At 39.9% G+C, this 23,941-nt stretch overlaps 1 protein-coding gene across 6 annotated transcripts in view; it reads left to right on the forward strand.

Annotated features, from left to right (window-relative positions):
* Positions 1-23,941, forward strand: part of rps6ka1 (ribosomal protein S6 kinase a, polypeptide 1) — a 147,960-nt gene that overhangs the window by 85,861 nt on the left and 38,158 nt on the right. Inside the window, exons 1-6 of one of the 6 annotated variants that reach the window (XM_055158793.1) lie at positions 3,804-3,958; positions 5,556-5,609; positions 14,165-14,281; positions 18,150-18,231; positions 22,573-22,653; positions 22,752-22,831. In XM_055158793.1, the coding sequence (XP_055014768.1) occupies positions 3,917-3,958; positions 5,556-5,609; positions 14,165-14,281; positions 18,150-18,231; positions 22,573-22,653; positions 22,752-22,831 (456 nt within the window). In that variant the 5' untranslated portion in view covers positions 3,804-3,916. Of the gene's footprint in view, positions 1-3,803; positions 4,042-5,555; positions 5,610-7,868; positions 8,517-14,164; positions 14,282-18,149; positions 18,232-22,572; positions 22,654-22,751; positions 22,832-23,941 lie in introns of those variants that run through there. The other 5 variants (XM_055158778.1, XM_055158796.1, XM_055158783.1 and 2 more) reach the window with 5 other exon arrangements.

Here is a 23,941-nt window from a genome sequence, read left to right on the forward strand (position 1 = left end):
AGTTCTTCACCTCGTCTTCAACAAACTCTAAAAATGAGACATAGTTTTTCTCAAAATGAAAAGATGTGAAAGGTAAAGCTGCAATTAATCGAATTTTGATCATGATTTCGATTTGTGTGTCCAACGATCTACAAACTCAAATAATCGAGTTGAAACGATTTAAAAATTAACAAAGTTTATTTTGGGATATTTTTCAACCTTCGACTTCAGTTGACGAGACGCAGAATAAAACGGACAATTTTGCCAAACAGGGTTAAATTTCATTCAAGCTGAACCAGGACTAACCAGGACTAAACCAGGACTAAACCAGGACTAAACCAGGACTAAACCAGGACTAACCAGGACTAAACCAGGACTAAACCAGGACTAAACCAGGTAAACCAGGACTAAACCAGGACTAAACCAGGACTAAACCAGGACTAAACCAGGACTAAACCAGGACTAAACCAGGTCTAAACCAGGACTAAACCAGGACTAAACCAGGACTAAACCAGGACTAAACCAGGTCTAAACCAGGACTAAACCAGGACTAAACCAGGACTAAACCAGGACTAAAACCAGGTCTAAACCAGGACTAAACCAGGTCTAAACCAGGTCTAACCAGGACTAAACCAGGTCTAAACCAGGACTAAACCAGGTCTAAACCAGGACTAAACCAGGTCTAAACCAGGACTAAACCAGGACTAAAACCAGGCAGGTCTAAACCAGGACTAAACCAGGACTAAACCAGGTCTAAACCAGGTCTAAACCAGGACTAAACCAGGACTAAACCAGGTCTAAACCAGGTCTAAACCAGGACTAAACCAGGACTAAAACCAGGTCTAAACCAGGTCTAAACCAGGACTAAACCAGGTCTAAACCAGGTCTAAACCAGGACTAAACCAGGTCTACACCAGGTCTAACCAGGTCTACACCAGGACTAACCAGGACTAAACCAGGACTAAAAACCAGGACTAAACCAGGACTAAACCAGGACTACTAAACCACTAAACAGGACTAAACCAGGACTAAACCAGGTCTAAACCAGGACTAAACCAGGACTAAAACCAGGACTAAACCAGGTCTAAACCAGGTCTAAACCAGGTCTAAACCAGAACTAAACCAGGACTAAATTGTGTTTCAAATGAACTTTGCACAAGAAGTGGTTTAACAAAGTCTTTTTGCATCAGAGCCATGATTTTTAAACTTTATTTTTTCTTGAACCGTATCGAATCGAACTGAAATACATCGTGTTTTCTCAAATTTCTGCTTCGTTTGACACAGCGGCTCCTTCTAGTAAAAACTCAAATTTTCCCGAAGGACTGGACTTCAGGATTAACGCTGAAATAAAAAAAATAAAACACAAATTGAACAGTCACAATAAACAAACTACAAACTCTGAAAAATGACATGAAATTGACGTGGAAGCTCAGATCATCATTCAGTTCAGTTTGAGCAATAAACTAAGCAGGAAACAGCGCTGGCACTTCAGTTCTTCACCTCGTCTTCAACAAAACTCTAAAAATGGAGACATAGTTTTTCTCAAAATGAAAAGATGTGAAAGGTAAAGCTGCAATTAATCGAATTTTGATCATGATTTCGATTTGTGTGTCCAACGATCTACAAACTCAAATAATCGAGTTGAAACGATTTAAAAATTAACAAAGTTTATTTTGGGATATTTTCAACCTTCGACTTCAGTTGACGAGACGCAGAATAAAACGGACAATTTTGCCAAACAGGGTTAAATTTCATTCAAGCTGAACCAGGAGGACTAAACCAGGACTAAAACCAGGACTAAACCAGGAGGACTAAACCAGGACTAAACCAGGACTAAACCAGGTCTAAACCAGGACTAAACCAGGACTAAACCAGGACTAAACCAGGTCTAAACCAGGACTAAACCAGGACTAAAAACCAGGTCTAAACCAGGACTAAACCAGGACTAAACCAGGACTAAACCAGGTCTAAACCAGGACTAAACCAGGACTAAACCAGGTCTAAACAGCAGGACTAAACCAGGACTAAACAGGACTAAACCAGGACTAAACCAGGACTAAACCAGGACTAAAAACCAGGACTAAAACCAGGTCTAAACCAGGACTAAACCAGGGTCTAAACCAGGAACTAAACCAGGTCTAAACCAGGTCTACACCAGGACTAAAACCAGGACTAAACCAGGACTAAACCCCAGGACTAAACCAGGTCTAAACCAGGACTAAACCAGGTCTGAACCAGGACTAAACCAGGACTAAATTGTGTTTCAAATGAACTTTGCACAAGAAGTGGTTTAACAAAGTCTTTTTGCATCAGAGCCATGATTTTTAAACTTTATTTTTTCTTGAACCGTATCGAATCGAACTGAAATACATCGTGTTTTCTCAAATTTCTGCTTCGTTTGACACAGCGGCTCCTTCTAGTAAAAACTCAAATTTTCCCGAAGGACTGGACTTCAGGATTAACGCTGAAATAAAAAAATAAAACACAAATTGAACAGTCACAATAAACAAACTACAAACTCTGAAAAATGACATGAAATTGACGTGGAAGCTCAGATCATTCAGTTCAGTTTGAGCAATAAACTAAGCAGGAAACAGCGCTGGCACTTCAGTTCTTCACCTCGTCTTCAACAAACTCTAAAAATGGGACATAGTTTTTCTCAAAATGAAAAGATGTGAAAGGTAAAGCTGCAATTAATCGAATTTTGATCATGATTTCGATTTGTGTGTCCAACGATCTACAAACTCAAATAATCGAGTTGAAACGATTTAAAAATTAACAAAGTTTATTTTGGGATATTTTCAACCTTCGACTTCAGTTGACGAGACGCAGAATAAAACGGACAATTTTGCCAAACAGGGTTAAATTTCATTCAAGCTGAACCAGGACTAAACCAGGACTAAACCAGGACTAAACCAGGACTAAACCAGGACTAAACCAGGACTAAACCAGGACTAAACCAGGTCTACACCAGGTCTAAACCAGGACTAAACCAGGACTAAACCAGGTCTAAACCAGGTCTAAACCAGGTCTCTAAACCAGGACTAAACCAGGACTAAAAACCAGGACTAAACCAGGACTAAACCAGGTCTAAAACCAGGTCTAAACCAGGACTAAACCAGGTCTAAACCAGGTCTAAACCAGGCTAAACCAGGACTACTACACCAGGACTAAACCAGGTCTAAACCAGGGTCTAAACCAGGTCTAAATCAGACCAGGACTAAACCAGGTCTGAACCAGGACTAAACCAGGACTAAAACCAGGACTAAACCAGGACTAAACCAGGTCTAAACCAGGACTACTAACCAGGACTACAACCAGGACTAAACCAGGTCTAAACCAGGACTAAACCAGGGACTAAACCAGGACTAAACCAGGTCTAAACCAGGACTAAACCAGGACTACACCAGGACTAAACCAGGTCTAAACCAGGACTAAACCAGGACTAAACTAAACAGGACTAAACCAGGATCTAAACCAGGGTCTAACCAGGACTAAACCAGGTCTGAACCAGGTCTAAACCAGGACTAAACCAGGTCTAAACCAGGTCTAAAACCAGGACTTAAACCAGGTCTAAACCAGGACTAAACCAGGTCTAAACCAGGTCTAAACCAGGTCTAAACCAGGTCTAAACTAGGTCTAAACCAGGACTAAACCAGGTCTAAACCAGGACTAAACCAGGACTAAACCAGGACTAAACCAGGTCTAAACCAGGACTACACCAGGACTAAACCAAGAAGCTCAAATCATTCAGTTCAGTTTGAGCAATAAACTAAGCAGGAAACAGCGCTGGCACTTCAGTTCTTCACCTCGTCTTCACTTCCCATTCTGCTGCGCGCTCGGGTTGCGTACTCGAGGTATTGGCCAACCCGCCGCGGGACGCTCACGGCGCCGGGGGAGACTCGGGGCAGTGACATGGCTCTGTGCGACCGCAGACATGTGGAGAATGCTGTTCCGGACCCGACCTCACGCTCCAGAGGCAAGTCCCGAGCTCACGGAGGAGTCACTGGAGGGGCGGGACCGGGACTGGGTCGGTCCGGGGACTTGTCTGGGCTTGTCTCGGTGCAGTATTTTTTTGGGATGAGGAGGGACGGGGGTTTCCTGGTCTCTGGCGGGAGGCTGAGCCCGGGTCAGCGTTCGGGAAGTCGGATGGACGAGGGTTAGACTCGAAAACGCCAAGAGTTTGAAGTACTTTTTGAGAACGTGTTGTGGTTTTTGTCACATTGTGTCACATTCTAATGAAAAGGGATGTAGCAGCTCCTGAAGAAATAGGCAAGAAGTAGTAGTAGTTGTAGTAGTAGTAGTTGTAGTAATTGTTAGTAGTTGTAGTTGTTGTTGTTTTAGTAAGAACAGTAGATGAAGTTGCAGTAGTTGCAGTAGTAGTAGTTCTAGTTGTTGTAGTAGTAGTTGTTGTAGTTGTAGTAGGTGTAGTAATTGTTTGCAGTACTTGTAGTAGTACATGTAGTAGTTGTAGTAGTAGTTGTTTTAGTAAGAGCAGTAGTTGTAGTTGCAGTAGTAGTAGTTCTAACTGTTGTTGTAGTTGTAGTAATTGTTTGCAGTACTTGTAGTAGTACATGTAGTAGTTGTAGTTGTTTGTAATACTAGTAGTAGTAGTTGTAAATGTAGTTGTTGTAGTTGTAGTAGTAGATGTAGTAGTCGTTGTAGTGTTTGCAGTTTTTGTAGTAGTAGTTGTTGTGGTAGTTTTTGTAGTAGTAGTAGTAGTTGTAGTAGTAGTAGTAGTCTAGTAGTAGTGTTGTCGTAGTAGTTGTCAGTAGTAGTAGTAGTAGTAGTAGTTAGTAGTTGTAGTTGTAGTAGTAGTAGTAGTAGTAGTAGTAGTAGTAGTAGTAGTAGTAGTAGTAGTAGTAGTAGTAGTAGTAGTACTGTGTGTAGTAGTAGTGTAGTAGTCAGTAGTAGTAGTAGTAGTAGTAGTAGTAGTAGTAGTAGTAGTAGTAGTAGTAGTAGTAGTAGTAGTAGTAGTAGTAGTAGTACTGTGTGTAGTAGTAGTAGTAGTAGCACTGTGTGTAGTAGTAGTAGTAGTAGTAGTAGTAGTACTAGTAGTACTGTGTTGTAGTAGTAGTAGTAGTAGTACGTAGTACTAGCACCTGGCTGTACATTAGTAGTACTACTGTGTAGTAGTAGTAGTAGTAGTAGTACTAGTAGTAGTAGTAGTAGTAGTAGTAGTAGTAGTAGTAGTAGTAGTAGTAGTAGTAGTAGTAGTAGTAGTAGTAGTAGTAGTAGTAGTAGTACTTGTAGTGTGTAGTAGTAGTAGTAGTAGTACTGTGTGTAGTAGTAGTAGTAGTAGTAGTAGTAGTACTGTGTGTAGTAGTAGTAGTAGTAGTAGTAGTAGTACTAGTGTGTAGTAGTAGCACCTGGCTGTAGAGAACAGGAAGGACACGTGTCATAAAAGAGGAAGTGATGCGATGTGAGAAGAGCAGTTTCCTGTCAGCAGTTTGTTTGTTTGTGGCGTCAGTCGTGGTCGCGCTGCTCCTCCAGAGACACAGGGGGCAGCACTTTTACACTTTGACACTTTTTACTCCCACTGTTCTAACTTCCTCCTTCACCTGAACCGTCCGCAGAGCCAGACTCACATCACCTGGATAGAGAAGGACTTTGCTCGTGTTAGAGGCCAGGTAAGACACGACTCAGACCACTGATGATGAAAATAAAATAAACAACAAATAACATCAAAATAAATCACAAATAACAACAAATAACATCAAAATAAATCACAAATAACAACAAATAACATCAACATAAATCACTAGAAAACAGAATTATAATCGTTGTTTCTGCAGGTGTGACTAGAATGAGTTTATTTACTAAAAAAGGTGTATTTTTCTTCTTTGGAGTATTAACTGTTTACATTAGGGCTGAGTATCGTTAAGAGGTTACCGATACGATACGTATCTCGATACGTAGGCCACGATACGATACATATATCGATACGTAGGCCACGATACGATACATATATCGATACGTAGGCCACGATACGATACACACCTCGATACAGAGCATTTTTGATTCAATACGATATTTCCATCCAGCCATTTTCTTCCTCTTATCCTGGTCCGGGTCGTGGGGGCATCAGTCTAAGCAGGGATTCCAACACTTCCTTCACCCCAGACACTTCCTCCAGCTCCTCCAGTGGGACCTGAGGTGTTCCCAGTCCAGTCCAGAGACACAGTCCCTCCAGTGTGTCCTGGGTCTTCCCCGGGGCCTCCTCCTGGTGGGACGTGAACACCTCCAGAGGGAACAGATCTCTGCCCCTCAGCTGCTCCTCTCGACGTGGAGGAGCAGCGGCTCTACTCCGAGCTCCTCACTCTGTCTCTAAGGGAGACGCCCAGTCGCCCTGCGGAGGAAACTCATTGTGAGCGCTTGTATCGTTGATCTCGTCCTTTGGGTCATTACCCAGAGCATGACCAGAGGTGAGAGGAGGAACATAGACTGACCAGCTCAGCTCCTCTTCACCACAACGACCGATACAGCGACCGCATCACTGCAGACGCTGCACCTGTCCACCTGTCAATCTCACGCTGCACCTGTCCACCTGTCAATCTCACGCTGCACCTGTCCACCTGTCAATCTCACGCTCTGTCCACGTCAATCTCACGCTGCACCTGTCCACCTGTTCCATCTCACGCTGCACCTGCACCTGTCAATCTCACGCTGCACCTGTCCACCTGTCAATCTCACGCTGCACCTGTCCACCTGTCAATCTCACGCTGCACCTGTCCACCTGTCAATCTCACGCTGCACCTGTCGACCCTCGAGAACAAAACCCCGACAGACTTGAACTCCTCCACTTGAGGCAGAGACTCTCCACCCGGAGACGACAAGACACATTTTTCCAGTCGCTATATTTCAAATCAATTCGATACGGTTCAGTAAAAAATAATTACAAAATGATGGATGTGTTACTAAAAGTCTTTGTTAAACCACTTCTTGTGCTGAAGTTCTTATGAAACACAAACATTTTAAAACAAAACAGTGAAAATGTGAAATGTGTCGCATAAACGAGTTTCATTCCTCTAAACAAGCAACAAAACTGTAACTGTAAGATAATAATTTAGTAAAATACACCAAAAAATACTCTTGCTGATATATCGATACTGCAGCCCACGATATCGATACTGAACCATCACGTTAAATGATACGATATATTGATATTTCAATATTTTTGCACACCCCTGGTTTATATATAATATATTTTACTCACAGTGCACCTTTCATTGTTTTGATGCTGTTTTCACTTAAAACAACATATTAACATGTTTTATATTCTTCATTTTTTGATGCTCTTGAGCAAGGGTCATCAAACTAAGGCCTGCGGGCCGACTCCGGTCCTCTACGTCCCTTTGAGCGGCCCCCAGCCCGTCTGTGAACCCACCACCTGAACTGGTCCTATGAGGCAATCCTCAAAAGTCTCAAGGCCTATTTTTTATTTTTTTTTTATTACTTTCTGGCAAATAATAACACATCTGCATCTTGAATCTTGTAGATTAAATTTAAAAATGACATCTATATGGAAGTATTTATATTTAAATAATGATATGACATTTATTACATTTTCCTTTGAATTTTCATCACGTGACAAACTCGAGATCAAACAGAGACGTCGACGCACGAGCAGAGTTTCTGTGGTGCAGTTAGTGCAATAAATGGAACATCTGTGGTATTTCAAATGAGTGTGAAGTACTTACTACTTATTTTATTTTCCTATTTGTATAATATAAAACCGATTGTTGGTTTAATAAAAACACAGACAACAAGCAGTTGGTTTTACATTTTGTTCCCAAACTAAACTGAAAATGAACTGAACCGTGACCTCAAAACCGAGGGACGTACCCAACCGTGACTTTTTTTTTTTTTTTTTTTTACCTTTACCTACAGCATTTCATTTTTAGCAGCATCAGTGGCATCATTTTGATATTATTATTTACCATCAGTTTTCTCCAGCGATATATCGTCGTTGTAAAGGTGTGACAGGCCTGGGGGCTTGGACCTGCCAGTGTTTTTGTTTGGGCTTTTTGCCTCTTTCTCTCTCACCGCAGCAGCGCCGACAGAGTGAGGCTTCCTTCCTGCCTCGAAGTTTCACCTCCAGTTTAGCACCAGAGCGACAGAAGAATGAGCACAGAGCGACAGAAGAGCGACTGCAGCCACACGAGGACAAACCCGACCGTAACCATGGACTACCTCTTTTGACCGAGCCCTGCGGCGTGTCGCGCGGGGGCCCACGTCTGAGCCGCCGGGCGTGCGGTGGCGTGAGCGCGGCGATGGCGCGGTGCAGGTAGCGCGGCGTTTGTGCTCGGGTGCGGCGAGATCATGCAGGCCTCGCGCTGATGGACAAGGACAAGAGGAGGTTCAACCTGAGCCGCCTCCTGGCCCATTACCTGCCCAAGAAGAGCCCGGCCCCGTGTCCCAGGGAGAGCGGCCGGCAGCCTGCGCCAGACCCACCCTGGACGGTAGGACCACGACCGCAGCTCAACTCTGAGGAGCGAGTAGGAAGTCAGCAGTGTCGGGAAGGTTACTTTTCAAATGTAATCCCCTACAGATTACAGATTACACACACCAAAATGTAGTTTGTAACAGAATCCATTAAATGACTTAAAGTGAGTAATGTAATCTGATTACTTTGGATTACTTGATTTGCTGTAGAGAAACAAAGACGAGGAAATCTTCACATAAGAAGTTTTGTCTGATAAAAGAAAATAAAAAGTCCAGATTTACTGAACCAAATTAAAAATATTATAGATAAAAGACGAAGAAACAGTTAAATCCTGTTTTAGTCCAATTTTAGACCTGGTTTAGTCCTGGTTTTAGATCTAGTTTAGACCTGGTTTTAGTCCTGGTTTAGACCTGGTTTAATCCTGTTTTAGTCCTGGTATAGTCCTGGTATAGTCCGGGTTTTAGACCTGGTTTAGATCTAGTTTCGACCTGGTTTTAGTCCTGTATTAGTCCTGGTTTAGACCTGGTTTAGTCCTGTTTTAGACCTGTTTTAGACCTGGTTTAGACCTGGTTTAGACCTGTTTTAGACCTGGTTTAGACCTGTTTTAGACCTGTTTAAGACCTGTTTTAGTCCTGGTTTAGTCCTGGTTTTAGTCCTGGTTTAGACCTGTTTTAGATCTAGTTTAGATCTAGTTTAGACCTGGTTTTAATCCTGGTTTAGACCTGGTTTTAGTCCTGTTTTAGACCTGGTTTAGACCTGGTTTTAGTCCTGTTTTAGTCCTGGTTTAGACCTGGTTTAGACCTGTTTTAATCCTGTTTTAGTCCTGGTTTTAGTCCTGGTTTAGACCTGTTTTAGATCTAGTTTAGACCTTTTTTAGACCTGGTTTAGACCTGGTTTAGACCTGTTTTAGTCCTGTTTTAGACCTGGTTTAGCCCTGGTTTAGACCTGGTTTTAGTCCTGGTTTAGTCCTGGTTTAGTCCTGGTTTAGTCCTGGTTTAGATCTAGTTTAGACCTGGTTTAGTTTCCAGCAATGAGTGGAATTACCAAAAAAAAAAAAAAAAAAAAAAAAAAAGGGGATTTAGCCCAAATTGTGAAAACAGTTAAATACTTCTGTGTAATCCATTTATTTCAACAAAGTAACTGTAATCCAATTACCACTCACTGAAACAGTAACTGTAACTGAATACAGTTACTCATCATTTGTACTCTGATTACTCTGGTACATGTAATCTGTTACTCCCGACACTGGAAGTCAGTCGGACGCTTCTGCAACTTCTAAACAAAACGACTAAACAAGTGTCAGATCCATGTTCAGCTTCATCATGTTTGTAAAAGAATAAAACCACAACTTAGTCATTTAAGGATGCACCTGTTTGTCTTCAGGGACATGGACAGTAGCTGCTTTGTCTGGAATATTCCACAGTAGAGCATTAAACCTGCATGAATATTTATGATCTATGAGCTTTGTTTTTATTGCTCAGACACTTTGAAAAACCTTGTTACTGTGAGAACGATCTCCTCTCTTCAGGTTTGACGTGTAAATTATTTCGGTGTTGTTCCCTGGGGATGGACATGTTTAATGCTCAACTGTGGAACATCAAGCCCCCAGGTTCCAAAATTCAAGTCACTGGGCCGAGCTCAATGGCGCGTGATCCCAGATTAGCCCGGCGAGGTTCGTCCGGTGGCTGTGGGCCGACCGAGCATGTGCTGTGGTGTTCTTTTCCCCCGCGGGCAACACGCGAATGCACGCGAACGCACGCGAACGCACGAACGGTGCGCGGGCTCGTGTGTCACGTGATCGCTTTGACCAATCGGAGTGAGAGGAGGTAGAGCGGAGCCGAAGTGAACGATTATAAAGCGTTTGGTGAGACAATTGAAGGATTTTGAGCTGAGAAAAAGCGTTTGATCTAAAAACAGGTAAAAATCACCACAAAATCCGACATTTTTGAAAGTTGTAGGTCCCTGTCAGACGAACACGAGCAGTTTGTCATTACACTGAAAAAAATCGTCTCTCGGCCCATGGGATTTTTTCCGCTGTAGAACCAGTGAGTGTCACTACATCAACTGGAGGCAGCGACAAGCAGCATCACTGTGTCCAGTTATTTTAATAGATTCATGTGGAACATTCCAAACAAAGCATTAATCTCCTTGGAGACGGCCCACAAACTTATTATTTTATATTTGATAAAGTAAGTTCTATGCACTTGACTGAGCATTTTAGTCTCACAGCTGTAAGACTCCGGGTTTGAATCTGTCTTTTTTTTTTTTTTTTCGTGGTCTTTTTCCGGGCATTTCAGTTTCTAATTCTAGTTTAGGACTCAGGTTTCCCCCAGTGACACTGAAGAATGGGTCAAATGCAGAGGACAAATTCCCCTCTGTGGACAATAAAGTCCCTTAAAAAGTCACACAGCTCCGTGCAGCAGCTGGTTTCCTGTTCACAGACACAAACTGTTGTGTTTTGAATGTCGGCTGATTTGTGCGCGGCTCTATTTTTGTCTTTTTTACATTTTGCCTTGTATTTTTCTTTTTTAAATTATTATAATAAACTAAAATCATATTATTTATCTTATTCCCAAGCCAAACTGTCTGTTAACTAAGGCTGTTTGTTTAGTCGATTCATTGAACAGTTCTGTCTTAGTAGAACAAAAAAACTAAAAAAATAATAATAATGTATTGCGATTATAAAAGATGTATAAGGACAACAGCAGAGAAGAGATATTAGAGAAACGGCTGGAGTGTCAATTTATGTTGCCTTTTTCTTATTTTACACTGACTTATTGCCAGTTTACTTCTGAACAGGAACCAACCAATAATTTATTTGAAAAAAAAAAAAATAATACAAATTATTATTATTATTATTATTATTATTATTATTATTATTATTATTATTATTATTATTATATTAATATAATATAATAATAATATATAATAATAATAATAATAATAATAATTGCTAAATGTATTCAGCTCAATTATAAAATCTCAAGTGGCTAAAATGTCTGAATGTATTTTTTTTATTTTTTTTTTACACTGTGCAAAAAGAATTCATTTAATAAAATAAGTAAATAATTAATAAATAAGTACATGAAATAAAAAAATAAAAGTAAATAAAATTATATATATATATATATAAATAAAATAAAAAATAAAAATAATAAAGCAAAATAAAATTAAATGAAAAAAATAATATAAAAAATAATAATAAAAATAAAAAATAAATAAAAAAAAAAGCAAAGGAAAAAAATAAAAAAATAAAAATAAAAATTAAATTTAATAAAAAAAAAAAAAATTATAATAAAATATATATATTTATAGACATGTGTCCAAACTGCTGAGAGGATTCTTTACCTCATGTGAACTGTCACACCTCGACTTAGGTCGGCTTTTGGTTTTGTTAGTTCTTTGTTCACTGTGGGATGAACCCCGGATCAAGTATTGGCTCAGTAGCTTCCTGTACTTGTACTTGTACTTGTACTTGTTCTCATCTTGTAGGTGTCAGTTTCATGCAGATGTTTTTGTTTTTGTGCTCGTGAGCTCGGGGGTCTCTGTGCGTGTGTTTTGATGTTGCAGAGTTTGGGTGGAGAGGAGGTCGAGAAAAAGGGAGGTTCACAGTTTCTGCACCCCCACCCTCCTTCAGAGTGTCACTCCACCCGTCAGTGTGGAGTGGAAGTTGTGTTTAAAGCTGTTGTTTACTGTCAGGGCTGTTTGTGGTTTGGAGCGTTTACTGAAAATCTTTTTTAAACATGACCCACTTGCAAACAGCTTCCTCTTTCTAGTAATGATGCTCTTGTGTTGTGTTGAATAATGCAGATAAGTTTATACTATATATATATATATATATATATATATATATATATATATAGTCCAGCTCTAAAAATCTGACCATCATGAAAAACTTCAATATTTTTCAGGAAAGTCAAACCCATATTTTATATCATATAGACTCATGACACATACGTGACATATTTCATGTTTATGTGACTTCTGTGACTGCAATGCTGGACTTTAGTGCCGCATACGGACTGAACCATGACTGATCCAGGTCCAGGACCAGACCGGGACTGAGACTGGGACCAGACCGGAACCTGACCTGGACCAGACCGGATCTGGATCAGTCCTGGTTCCTGGTCCGTACGCGGTGCAAAAGTCCGGCATCGCAGTCACGGACGTCACGTAAACGGAAAACGGAAAACGGCCGTTATCCGTTTTTTCAATTCTTCATTTAAACACAAAATCGAAAACTGAAAAAACAAATCGTTATCTGTTTTTTCATTTTGGTTTTGTAGACAAATAATGAGGAAAACTGTTGTTTATTCATTTTTTTATTTTTGGTTTTATATTGAAAAACAAATGATCGAACGATACAGGGATTGTGGGGCACGCAGTCGTTTTTTTGATGAGGTTGGAGGCTTTAGACGCGTCTAATAGCCCGGAAAATACTGTAATCGAGTTGAAATGATTTAGGCTGCATTCACGGTAGGACTTTAGAACTTTGCCGAAGCACAGATACATGCATCGTGTAACTAAAAAATAATCGTTTGAATAATTGTGTAAAATATACTAAGGGGTGCTGTCTGTTTTAACCCGCTGCTTTATTGAATTTCCACTATTAGGAGAAAATGGTGTAAGTGTGTGGTTCTGTGGGAAACGAGGCACAAAAAATGCACATTAAACAACTATACGACTATACATAATAAACAACTCCAAACATAACGGTGAACGATAATAGAAGTGGGAAAAAAAAGGCAGTAACAAACATAATATACATCAGTTATGCAGCGATGATAAACTGAACCGCTTTTCTAACTATACCCAGAGTTACGTTATCTGTCCGCATGACGCACGCAAATTAGGCCAAAACAGGCTGAAATACCATAAAGAAACGTACATAGCAAACAATAAAAACAAAGAGAACATCTACTTACGTTGTATATTACGCACACACTACCAAAGATGAAAATAACCTCTAAAAAAACACTCGTCACCGAAAAAACACTGAGCCCCAATACCTGGTCCCAGTCCTGCAAGATGGGGCCACATAAGGGGCCAAAGTTCTGATTGGTCGTTGCACACAGTGACAGTCTCCATGCAGAAGACCAAGAATACACCTTTTTAACAAATTGTGATTTCAATATTGACCAAAATAATCGTGATAATGATTTTTTCCGTAATCGAGCAGCTCTACTTTCATCTGAAAAGAGGAATTTGAACCACAGAGCAACAGTCTAGTAGTTTGTCTTCGTCGTCCGGGTCAGATTCTTCTGACATCGCCTCATGTCCCGTTTAGTCTTCGTTTGTGCAGAGTGGCTCTTGATGTTCTGGCTCCACCTTCAGTCAAGTCTCCACCAAATTCTTGAGTGGATTTTGCCTCGACAGTCGTCTCAAGGCTGCGTTCGACCCTTTGTCTCTTGCATCTTTTCTTGTCACACGTTTTCTTCCTCTCAAGTTTCTCAGAATATGTTTGGACACCGCACTGAACAACCAACTTCTCTAGAAATGAGCTTTTGTGATCTTAACCATGATTGTGTCGCCCGCTGACTCAGACCGAGAGTTCGTTTAAAGGCTCAGGAAACTTTCTCGTGTTTTCAGTTCATTATCTGATCAGGGCGACTTCCCAATATTCAGCTTTTTCACAATATTGTAATTTTCCAAAACACTGAATTTTGAGTTTTCATCAAAATGTCAAGAATTAAAGGCTGGTCTGAATGAAATGCCTGATGTTTTGTTGTGTGTTTTCAGGATGACGGAGAGATTAAGGAGATCAACATCACACATGTGGTGAAGGAGGGCTCGGAGAAAGCAGATGCCTCACAGTTTGAGCTGCTCAAGGTCCTGGGGCAGGGCTCCTTCGGGAAGGTACGAAGCTCTTCACCTGCTCCAACGTCTCTCACTTTACAAATGTGTAAAAAAAAAAGTGCAATAGAGGCTTTGCACCGTCACGTGTCCCTATAGCAACGGTACCTACGCCGCCATGACACCGGACACACTATGTCACTGACTTCAGCAGCGTCGGAGAAACATGGGCAGGTTTTGTTGTGTATTTGGTTGTTCTAGACGCTCTGAAAGGGATAAAACGATTCGTTTCTTCACTGTTCCTCTGGAAATTACTCATCAAGAGCTCAAACAAGGGAATTATCGAAAAAAAGACGTGGATTATAGCAGCAAAATTAAACTGCAAAGAGCCAATGATGTTCATTATGTCTTCTTATATACTTTAACTTCTTAGGTTCTTTTTAAAGACAATGCAGTAAAGTGTATTTACCTTGTTGACATGTTTCGGCTGCTCGCTGCAAGCCATCTTCAGAACTGGACAGGACAGTTTACTGCATTGTCTTTAAAAAGAACCTAAGAAGTTAAACTGCAAAGAGATTTCCTATTGTACCATCAAGACACCTGACGTTTCATCAAGGTATTTGCTATTTAAATTGTTTCATAGTTTATTTAATGAAAGAAGCACATTTACTGAACTAAAATTTCATAAATTTATCCAGGAAAACCCGCACTAGTTTACGATTCAACGAACCCACACTGGCTCCTGTGATCAACACGACGCACGAGTCGAAGAGTCTGTGAGCCGAACCTCGAAAGAATCGACCATGAAAAGATCCTCGTGAACGTTACAAAGATCCACTCACAAAAAGAGATTAATTCTAGAAGACAAAGTTGTGGATAAACAAGACAATAAAGAAAACATGGTCCTACGACGAGTGACATGTTTATATGTGCTGGAACATACAGTTTCTACTCACACTCACACTGCAAATGTTTCTTTTTACATTTTAGTTCAGTAAATGTGCTTCTCTCATTAAATAAACTATGAAACAATTTAAATAGTAAATACCTTGATGAAAGTGACGTGAGTGTGTCTTGATGGGACCATTGGAAATCTCTTCGTGGTTTATGTTTCTAGACATAATCTGCGTCTTTTTTCCTGATAATTCCCTTGTTTGATCCTGATGAGTCATTTCCAGAGGAACAGTGAAGAAACGAATCGTTTTATCCCTTTCAGAGCGTCTAGAACCAAATACACAACAAAACCTGCCCATGTTTCTCCGATGCTGCTGAAGTCAGTGACATATTGTGTCCGGTGTCATGGCGGCGTCAGTACCGTTGCTATAGGGACACGTAACGGTGCAAAGCCTCTATTATCTAAAAATGTGCACTACTAGTTAAAGGTTTGGACTGGTTTGGGTTACAGCTTTCAGGTCAGTCCAAGAAGCTTAAATTTTAGCTCAATCCCTTCAGTCGTTCTTGAGTTATGGCCTGTTGAAATTCTGGGATCATGTTCACTTTTTTGGAAACCTTCATTTATGAGCTCAGAATAATGTGAGATTGTTGTCAGAAATTGTCATTTTCTCAAATATTCAGGTTCAACAGTTAGTTTGTAAATATCTGCTTGGAGTAAATAGATTTTGGACCTTAAAACTTAAAAAAAATAAAAAATTGAGCAGTAACCAAATTAGAGATTTTGAGAACCCACAGCGCCGCCCTTAATAAAGATACACAACAGATTTAGAATCTGTGACCAAGAATCTCCAATAATTCACATTTTCAGCTTCCTTGTTCTATTTTTTATGAAGTTCAGGTCTCTCAAACATGATTATAAATTAAGGCTTCTGAAAAAGTGGACATGAGCCGTAACTCAAGAACGACTGAAGGGACTGAGCTAAAATTTGAGATTCTTTCATTTGGTAATTTTAGAAATTTTTGAAATTTTTTCAGCCAAATCTGAGACGGCTCATAGGGGAGATTCCTTGAAAACGGCTGATTTCATATGGACTGACCCTTTCTTCATTTTAGATACATAAATAAAAAATATACAAAGCAAGACACATGGGATTATGCAGTAATGAAAAAAACAGTTAAAGATTTTATATCCAAATAGATAAAAAGCTCAGACATGTATGATTGATCTTCAAGTCTGCTTTTTGATGAAGGAGCATAACTTTATAACATGGTAGAAAGTTTTAAAAAGTCATTGAGTGCGTTTACATGTGCATCAATAACCCGGTTCTGATCGGGTTTTTTGAGTTTCCCGGTTTCTTCATGGTGCATGTAAACGCAGTAACCCCGGTTTCAGGATCTTGGTTATTAGTAACCGGGATCACTGTAGCTGGTTTATTCCGATAGTAACGTGGATACTGTGACATGTAAACGCAGTATCCCGGTTACTGCAACATGAAGTTGAGTCGCATGCGTCTAAAAGACACTTTCCAGTCTTTTCACCACAACAGTAGCGACACAAATAAATTAACCAACATAAATAAAGTGACCAAACGAGTGAAATGACAGTAAAATTAAGAGCTGCGCTAAACCTGCACATGTACAATCTGCACTTGTACGACCTGCACTCGTGTGACGCTGAAAAGCTAAAACATGAACTATCTCCTGTACAACACACACACACAGAACAGACTAGAGACTAGAGCGGATGGCGGTTACAGCCATGGACTCCGCGGTTCAGGCGGATGATGTGACGAAAAATAATATTTTAATTAAATTTGGGCGGGTGGCGGTTTCACTACTCAAATAAAAAACTCTGAACTCGGAGCAAATGGGAGGAGAGCGAGCGGACGGCGGGCGGCGCGGTTTTGAAAACTGGTTAAAAACTGTGGTTGCAAATGGACAGCGGGCGGATGATGAGTTTTGCGATGCGGTTGCGGGTGAAAAAGTCGCCCATCCGCTCACCTCTAGAAACAGACTCACCATCATCAGCACCTCTTCTGTCACAAAAATAACACACATAATAACACAGAGTCGTGTCATTTAGTCCAAAAGAAACTGAACCACATCAGCGACACAAGGAGCAGCTGTTTTTATCAGCGCTAACAGTTTATGCTAATTAGCCAAACGGTCTTAAGTTTCGTTTCTGTAAAACGTAAACAAATGTGATCAGAGCTGAATGATCTGATCAAACGGGCTGATGTGGCTCTACAGTGGTTCTGGTTTAGATGTTGTAAAGTTGAGTTTATTTATGCAGAAGATTTAATTGTGGGAGATCTCGTAGCTCCTTAGCTTCTTATGCTAAAGGAGCTCACGGTTTGTATTTTTCCTGGTTTATTAAATTGATTTAAGTTCATTTTTGTGCCTGCGCATTTGTAAGATTATGTCAAGAAACCGGGACACTCCATTTGATCATGTTCACGTGGATATGAGTGTCCCGGTTTCTCAGTGCGCATGTAAACACAGTAACACGAACACTGACAGAACCTGGATATGGAGAATAACCGGGAGACTGATGTTCATTTAAACACTCAATTTTACATTTAATACTTTGATGTAATTTCCCTCAGACGTGGGTTTCTGTAAGTGCAGATTGAGCCACGTTTGTTCTAGTCCAGGAGTTCTTAAACTTTTTGACACTAAGGCCTGATTTTTCCACTGCATTGTGGCCCGGGACCCAATAAAAAAATAAATCAATAAATAAATATTAACAGTGTACAGCATTTGAGGAGGTTCGGTTAGAGAAAACCTCAAGCAGACGTCCGGTCAAACTTACATTATGATTGTGATACAGAAGCAGAGTAGTTTTATCAATGTCTGAATATATGAACAACAGACTGTCAAATCAATAAAAATACAAGTTAAGTTGCAGTTTAAAATTGATTAGAGAAAATAAATAAAATGTCAAAATTGTGCATTAAGCTATTTTTTTTTTCTTAATATGGTAAAGAATCTCTGTTCTAGTCCCTGTTCTGATGGACGGTGATGGTTTTTTTTGCAGGTGTTTTTGGTTCGGAAGGTGACTCCTCCTGATGCCAACCACCTCTACGCCATGAAGGTCCTGAAGAAGGCCACGCTCAAAGGTACGAAGCCCAGACGTTCAGGAGATCTGTGGAGGCAGCCCAGGTCTTTAATGAAGTCTGGAGGATCCTCCATCATTTTAGGATTTGTTACTCCACTGGGATCTCATCAGAAAATGTAAACTACCAGCCAAAACTTTGGACGCACTTTTAATTTATTTATGTTTCTTCTTTATTTTCCATGATTATTTACTCTGCACACTTCCTCAAGGGTTTGTAGAGCCGTCGACAAAGCAAAGGGTGGCTTTGGACATTTGAATTAAAAATATAATATAAAAGAATATTCAGATTTTCGTACGTATTGCCTCATATATGTCGTATATGGATCTGGTCAAGTGGTAACGGAGGGAAACGGGGGCAGATTTTTGACATTCAAATGTCTCTTATTCAGAAACTAGAGGAACTATTGAAATAAGTAAAGTATCAGAATGTAGGAAAGAGTTACACTCCAACAGGGTCAAGTTAAACCTGTGAGATTCTTTCAAGTTCAAGACAAAAAATTTAAAAAACTCATGTCGGTAACGGAGGGAATGAAATATGCAGCACTTTTTGGTCAATAAATCCAAACAGTGATAACTCTTGGTTCTCACTTCCATATCCTTAACAAACTGGTTTGAATATTTGCTTCATATAGTTTTCTACCATATGGAACAAGATTAGGTTGAAAAACCTCTGACTTTTTGACTCATGAGATTTTTTATTAAGAAAGTTCATGGTAACGGAGGGAAAAGTAACGGAGGGAAAATTGTACAAACAAGTAGAAGGTGCAGGATTTTACATCATTTGTCGCTTTTTTCTTCTGAAAACTTTAATATTACTTCAAAATGAAAGAAACTATTTCTATAAAATATGTCAGTCCTTCCAAGAACATTTTTATCATTTTAAATACTTTTTAAAAATTTTTTTTAAATCCATGTCCCTTCATCAACAGTTCAAAGATGGAATAGATTAGTCCAAGATGAAGCTTGAAGGTTCACCTGAAGAGGATTTTCAGGTCTTTGAAATTTGGGAAATAATTTTTGTTCCATGTTTCATACATGGTCTGTTTAAAACAGATGGAACTTTAGAACCAAAAATGGAACAGAAAAAAGGTCAACAGTTTGATAAACTCGAGTACATATGTATCTGTTCAATACTGTTTTATATCAGATGAATTAACTTGAAGTTTTGGTCTTGTTGTTTACTTCTGCTGGACCGGGTCTAAAAGAATATTTGGATTTTCATACATATTGCCTCATTTATTCCGTATATACAGTAAAATATAAGGAGAGTTGAACTTAATGAAAAAAAATGCATTGAAAAAGGTGTGTTCAAACTTTTGTCTGGTAATTTATTTATTCATAGACACTCGTTTAAAAGTCATAGTGTTTGTCTCATGGCCATAAAGTGACCCTGCACACGACACCCTGCACACGCTCCCGTACACACTGAACTCCGCTCGTCACGACTCCAGGTCTTCAAAACAACTCCTGCGGTGTTTTTTAATCGAAGTTCCATTTGCAGATGATAAAAGAGCGTGAGGAGAGGAAAGTGGTGGTGTGAGTTTGGACGCTGAGCAGAGCCTCGTCTCACACAAGAACCAAAGCCGCAAACAAGCCAGAGCCAACAGTCCTGGTTCAGTCCTGGTTCAGTCCTGGTTCAGTCCTGGTTCAGTCCTGGTTCAGTCCTGGTTCAGTCCTGGTTCAGTCCTGGTTCAGTCCTTTCATTTAAACACAAAATCAAAAAATGAAAAAATGAATCATCTGTTTTTTTTTTTTTTCATTTTGGTTTTGGAGACAAATAATGAAGAAAATTATTGTTGTTTTTTTTCGTTTTCTTAATTTTGGTTTTATTTTGAAAAACAAATGAACAAATGACACACAGATTCAGCTCTTCCGGCTCCTTCTGACTCATTTTGGTCATAAAATGTTCATGTTTTTTTTTTTTTTATCCGTCAAAAAAATGTTTTATTCAAACATAATGGCTCCAAACTCCTGTAACCGTGAGAATCAGAAGCTTCATTTGAGCAGCTCTTTGTCCACTTCTTTTATTCATTCTGTGGTCAGTGTCGGGGAGTAACAGATTACATGTACCAGAGTAATCAGAGTACAAATGATGAGTAACTGTATTCAGTTACAGTTACTGTTTCAGTGAGTGGTAATTGGATTACAGTTACTTTGTTGAAATAAATGGATTACACAGAGGGATTTTACTGTTTTCACATTTTGGGCTAAACCAGAACTAAACCAGGACTAAACCAGGACTAAAACCAGGTCTAAACCAGGACTAAACCAGGACTAAACCAGGTCTAAACCAGGACTAAACCAGGACTAAACCAGGACTAAACCAGGTCTAAACCAGGTCTAAACCAGGTCTAAACCAGGACTAAACCAGGTCTAAACCAGGACTAAACCAGGTCTAAACCAGGTCTAAACCAGGTCTAAACCAGGACTAAACCAGGACTAAACCAGGTCTAAACCAGGTCTAAACCAGGTCTAAACCAGGTCTAAACCAGGACTAAACCAGGACTAAACCAGGTCTAAACCAGGTCTAAACCAGGTCTAAACCAGGACTAAACAGGACTAAACCAGGTCTAAACCAGGTCTAAACCAGGACTAAACCAGGACTAAACCAGGACTAAACCAGTCTAAACCAGGTCTAAACCAGGTCTAAACCAGGACTAAACCAGGTCTAAACCAGGTCTAAACCAGGTCTAAAACCAGGACTAAACCAGGACTAAACCAGGTCTAAACCAGGACTAAACCAGGACTAAACCAGGACTAAAACCAGGTCTAAACCAGGTCTAAACCAGGACTAAACCAGGTCTAAACCAGGTCTAAACCAGGTCTAAACCAGGTCTAAACCAGGACTAAACCAGGTCTAAACCAGGACTAAACCAGGACTAAACCAGGTCTAAACCAGGACTAAACCAGGTCTAAACCAGGTCTAAACCAGGTCTAAACCAGGTCTAAACCAGGTGCACACAGACACTGAAACTCTTAAAGTGAATAATGAGGAGTAAAGTCTGATTTAAAGTTTTCTGGGCGTCACGAGGGACTTGACGGTGTAAAGTTTTATCTGACTTTCTTTTCATTCAGACGTCAGCGTCTCGTCGTGCGTGACCTGCCCCAGGAAACGAAACTTTCTCAATGATGTTAAATTCTGTTTGAGGTCGCGTATTATTATAAGAACAAGAAGTGGCCGAGAGCATCAGAATCTCAGAGTTTGTGCCGCGAGAATCGAGGCGCAGCTGCTTCTGTGCGACTCGATTCAGTTCTGAAGTTAAATGTGAAGCTTCATTCATAAAATCTGAGACGAGTAAAAGACGTTTTTTGTTAAATTGTCCTGTGAGTTTGTGTTTGAGTTTGTGTCGATGTGAAGGAGCTGCTGTTTTCTTTTTTTTTTTTTTTTTTTGGTTTAATTAATAAAAAGGACCAGATCCTGATTGAAACCGGGACCAGACCAGGACTAAGATTGGGACTGAGACCGGGACTGAAAGCGGTTCAGTCCTGGTTTCAGTCCCTGGTTCAGTCCCGGTTTTAGTCCTGGTTTATGGTTTAGTCCTGGTTTTAGTCCTGGTTTAGTTTTCTGGTTTTAGTCCTGGTTTTAGTCCTCCTGGTTTAGTTCTGGTTTTAGTCCTGGTTTTAGTCCTGGTTTAGTCCTGGTTTAGTCCTGGTTTTAGTCTGGTTTTAGTCCTGGTTTTAGTCCTGGCTGGTTTAGTTCTGGTTTTAGTCCTGGTTTAGTCCTGGTTTAGTCCTGGTTTTAGTTCCTGGTTTTAGTTCTGGTTTTAGTCCTGGTTTTAGTCCTGGCTTAGTTCTGGTTTAGTCCTGGTTTTAGTTTCTGGTTTTAGTCCTGGTTTTAGTTCTGGTTTAGTCCTGGTTTAGTTCTGGTTTTAGTCCTGGTTTAGTCCTGGTTTAGTCTGGTTTTTAGTCTGGTTTTTAGTCCTGGTTTAGTCCTGGTTTAGTCTTCTGGTTTAGTCCTGGTTTAGTCCTGGTTTTAGTTCTGGTTTTAGTTTTGTTTTAGTCCTGGTTTTAGTCCTGGTTTTTAGTCCTGGTTTAGTCCTGGTTTTAGTCCTGGTTTTAGTCCTGGTTTAGTCCTGGTTTTAGTCCTGGTTTAGTCCTGGTTTAGTCCTGGTTTTAGTCCTGGTTCTGGATTAGTTTTGGTTTTAGTTCCTGGTTTAGCCCAAAATGTGAAAACAGTAAAATCCCTCTGTGTAATCCATTTATTTCAACAAAGTAACTGTAATCCAATTACCACTCACTGAAACAGTAACTGTAACTGAATACAGTTACTCATCATTTGTACTCTGATTACTCTGGTACATGTAATCTGTTACTCCTGACACTGCTGTCCGTGTGTTTGCAGTGAGAGACAGAGTTCGGACCAAGATGGAGCGGGACATCCTGGCCGACGTCAACCATCCTTTCGTGGTCAAGCTGCACTATGGTGAGTCACTGTTTCAGGTTTATTTAATAATATATTAATAATATTTATTTAACTGTCAGATGTTTTACCGTCTTAATTCTGACTGATTTTACTTTTAGCTTTTCAGACCGAAGGGAAGTTGTACTTGATCCTGGACTTTCTGCGAGGAGGAGATCTCTTCACGAGACTCTCCAAAGAGGTACGTCTCCCTCCTAAGTGTCCTTTATTTTTATTTTACTGACCAGTGTCCGAGCGAACAGCTGAGATAAACTGAAACTCTAGTGCACAGGTGTCAAACATACGGCCCGGGGGCCAGATCCGGCCCTCCAAGACCTTTAATCTGGCCCTTGGCTGATTTTCAATTTAAATATTTTAATTAAAATATTGGTAATTTTCTGTGGTGTTTAGCACAGCAGCGTCTCCAGCGTCTCTGTACGTGGCCCCTCCCACCAGAGCAGCACAAATGAAGACTTGTCTCTTTCCAAACGCTCTTAAAGGACGATCGTTTTGACTGTTGACCGTGACACCCTCATCAGAAAAATGTCCAACATGAGAAAAGTGGAGCCGAGTGCAGGATTTTACAACAAAAATGGACTTATTCCTGTTTACAGACAAGTTCATGTTAAAACTTTGTGTTGAAATTGTATTTTTCTTAAAGTTTCAGGTTGTTCATAATATTATAATATTTTGTAAAAGAAAGAGTTCATCAATTTAAAAAAGATTTCTGTAATAGATTTGTGTTTCTCTGCACAAATATTTGAACTTATTGTTATTTTTGGGGTTTATATGACATGAGTTTTCTGATCCGGACACTTTGGGATCAGAGTCGGTTGGATACGACCCCGGAACAAAATGAGTTTGACTCTCCTGATCTAGTGAATAATGAGCAAGGCTCATTTTCAGTTAAGGTTGTGACTCTGGATGTTATGGTGTAAAGTGTAATAATTGTGAATAATCATACAGCACGACCAAATATCTTATAATATTTATTTTCATTCAGCAATATTCCAGTATGTGACCTGCTTTTTGAAATCAAACTTTCTCAATGATGTAAAATGAATGTGACATAAAAAACACCCAACATTATTAAACATTCAGTTTCTGAACAGCACCTGTGCCACATCGATTGTTTCAATAACCTCCAGTGATTTGGGTCAGAGCTGCTCCATTATGGGAAAAATCATTATCACGTTTATTTTGGTCAATATTGAAATCACAATTATTCAAACGATTATTTTTTTATTACACGATGCATTTATTCAACATTTCTCTCTCAAAAATACTTTGTTATTGATCATTTATCCAAAAC

Source organism: Boleophthalmus pectinirostris, unplaced genomic scaffold (assembly GCF_026225935.1).
Source record: "Boleophthalmus pectinirostris isolate CB_2022bp ecotype Guang Dong unplaced genomic scaffold, ASM2622593v1 HiC_scaffold_10, whole genome shotgun sequence".
Taxonomy (NCBI): Eukaryota; Metazoa; Chordata; class Actinopteri; order Gobiiformes; family Gobiidae; genus Boleophthalmus; species Boleophthalmus pectinirostris.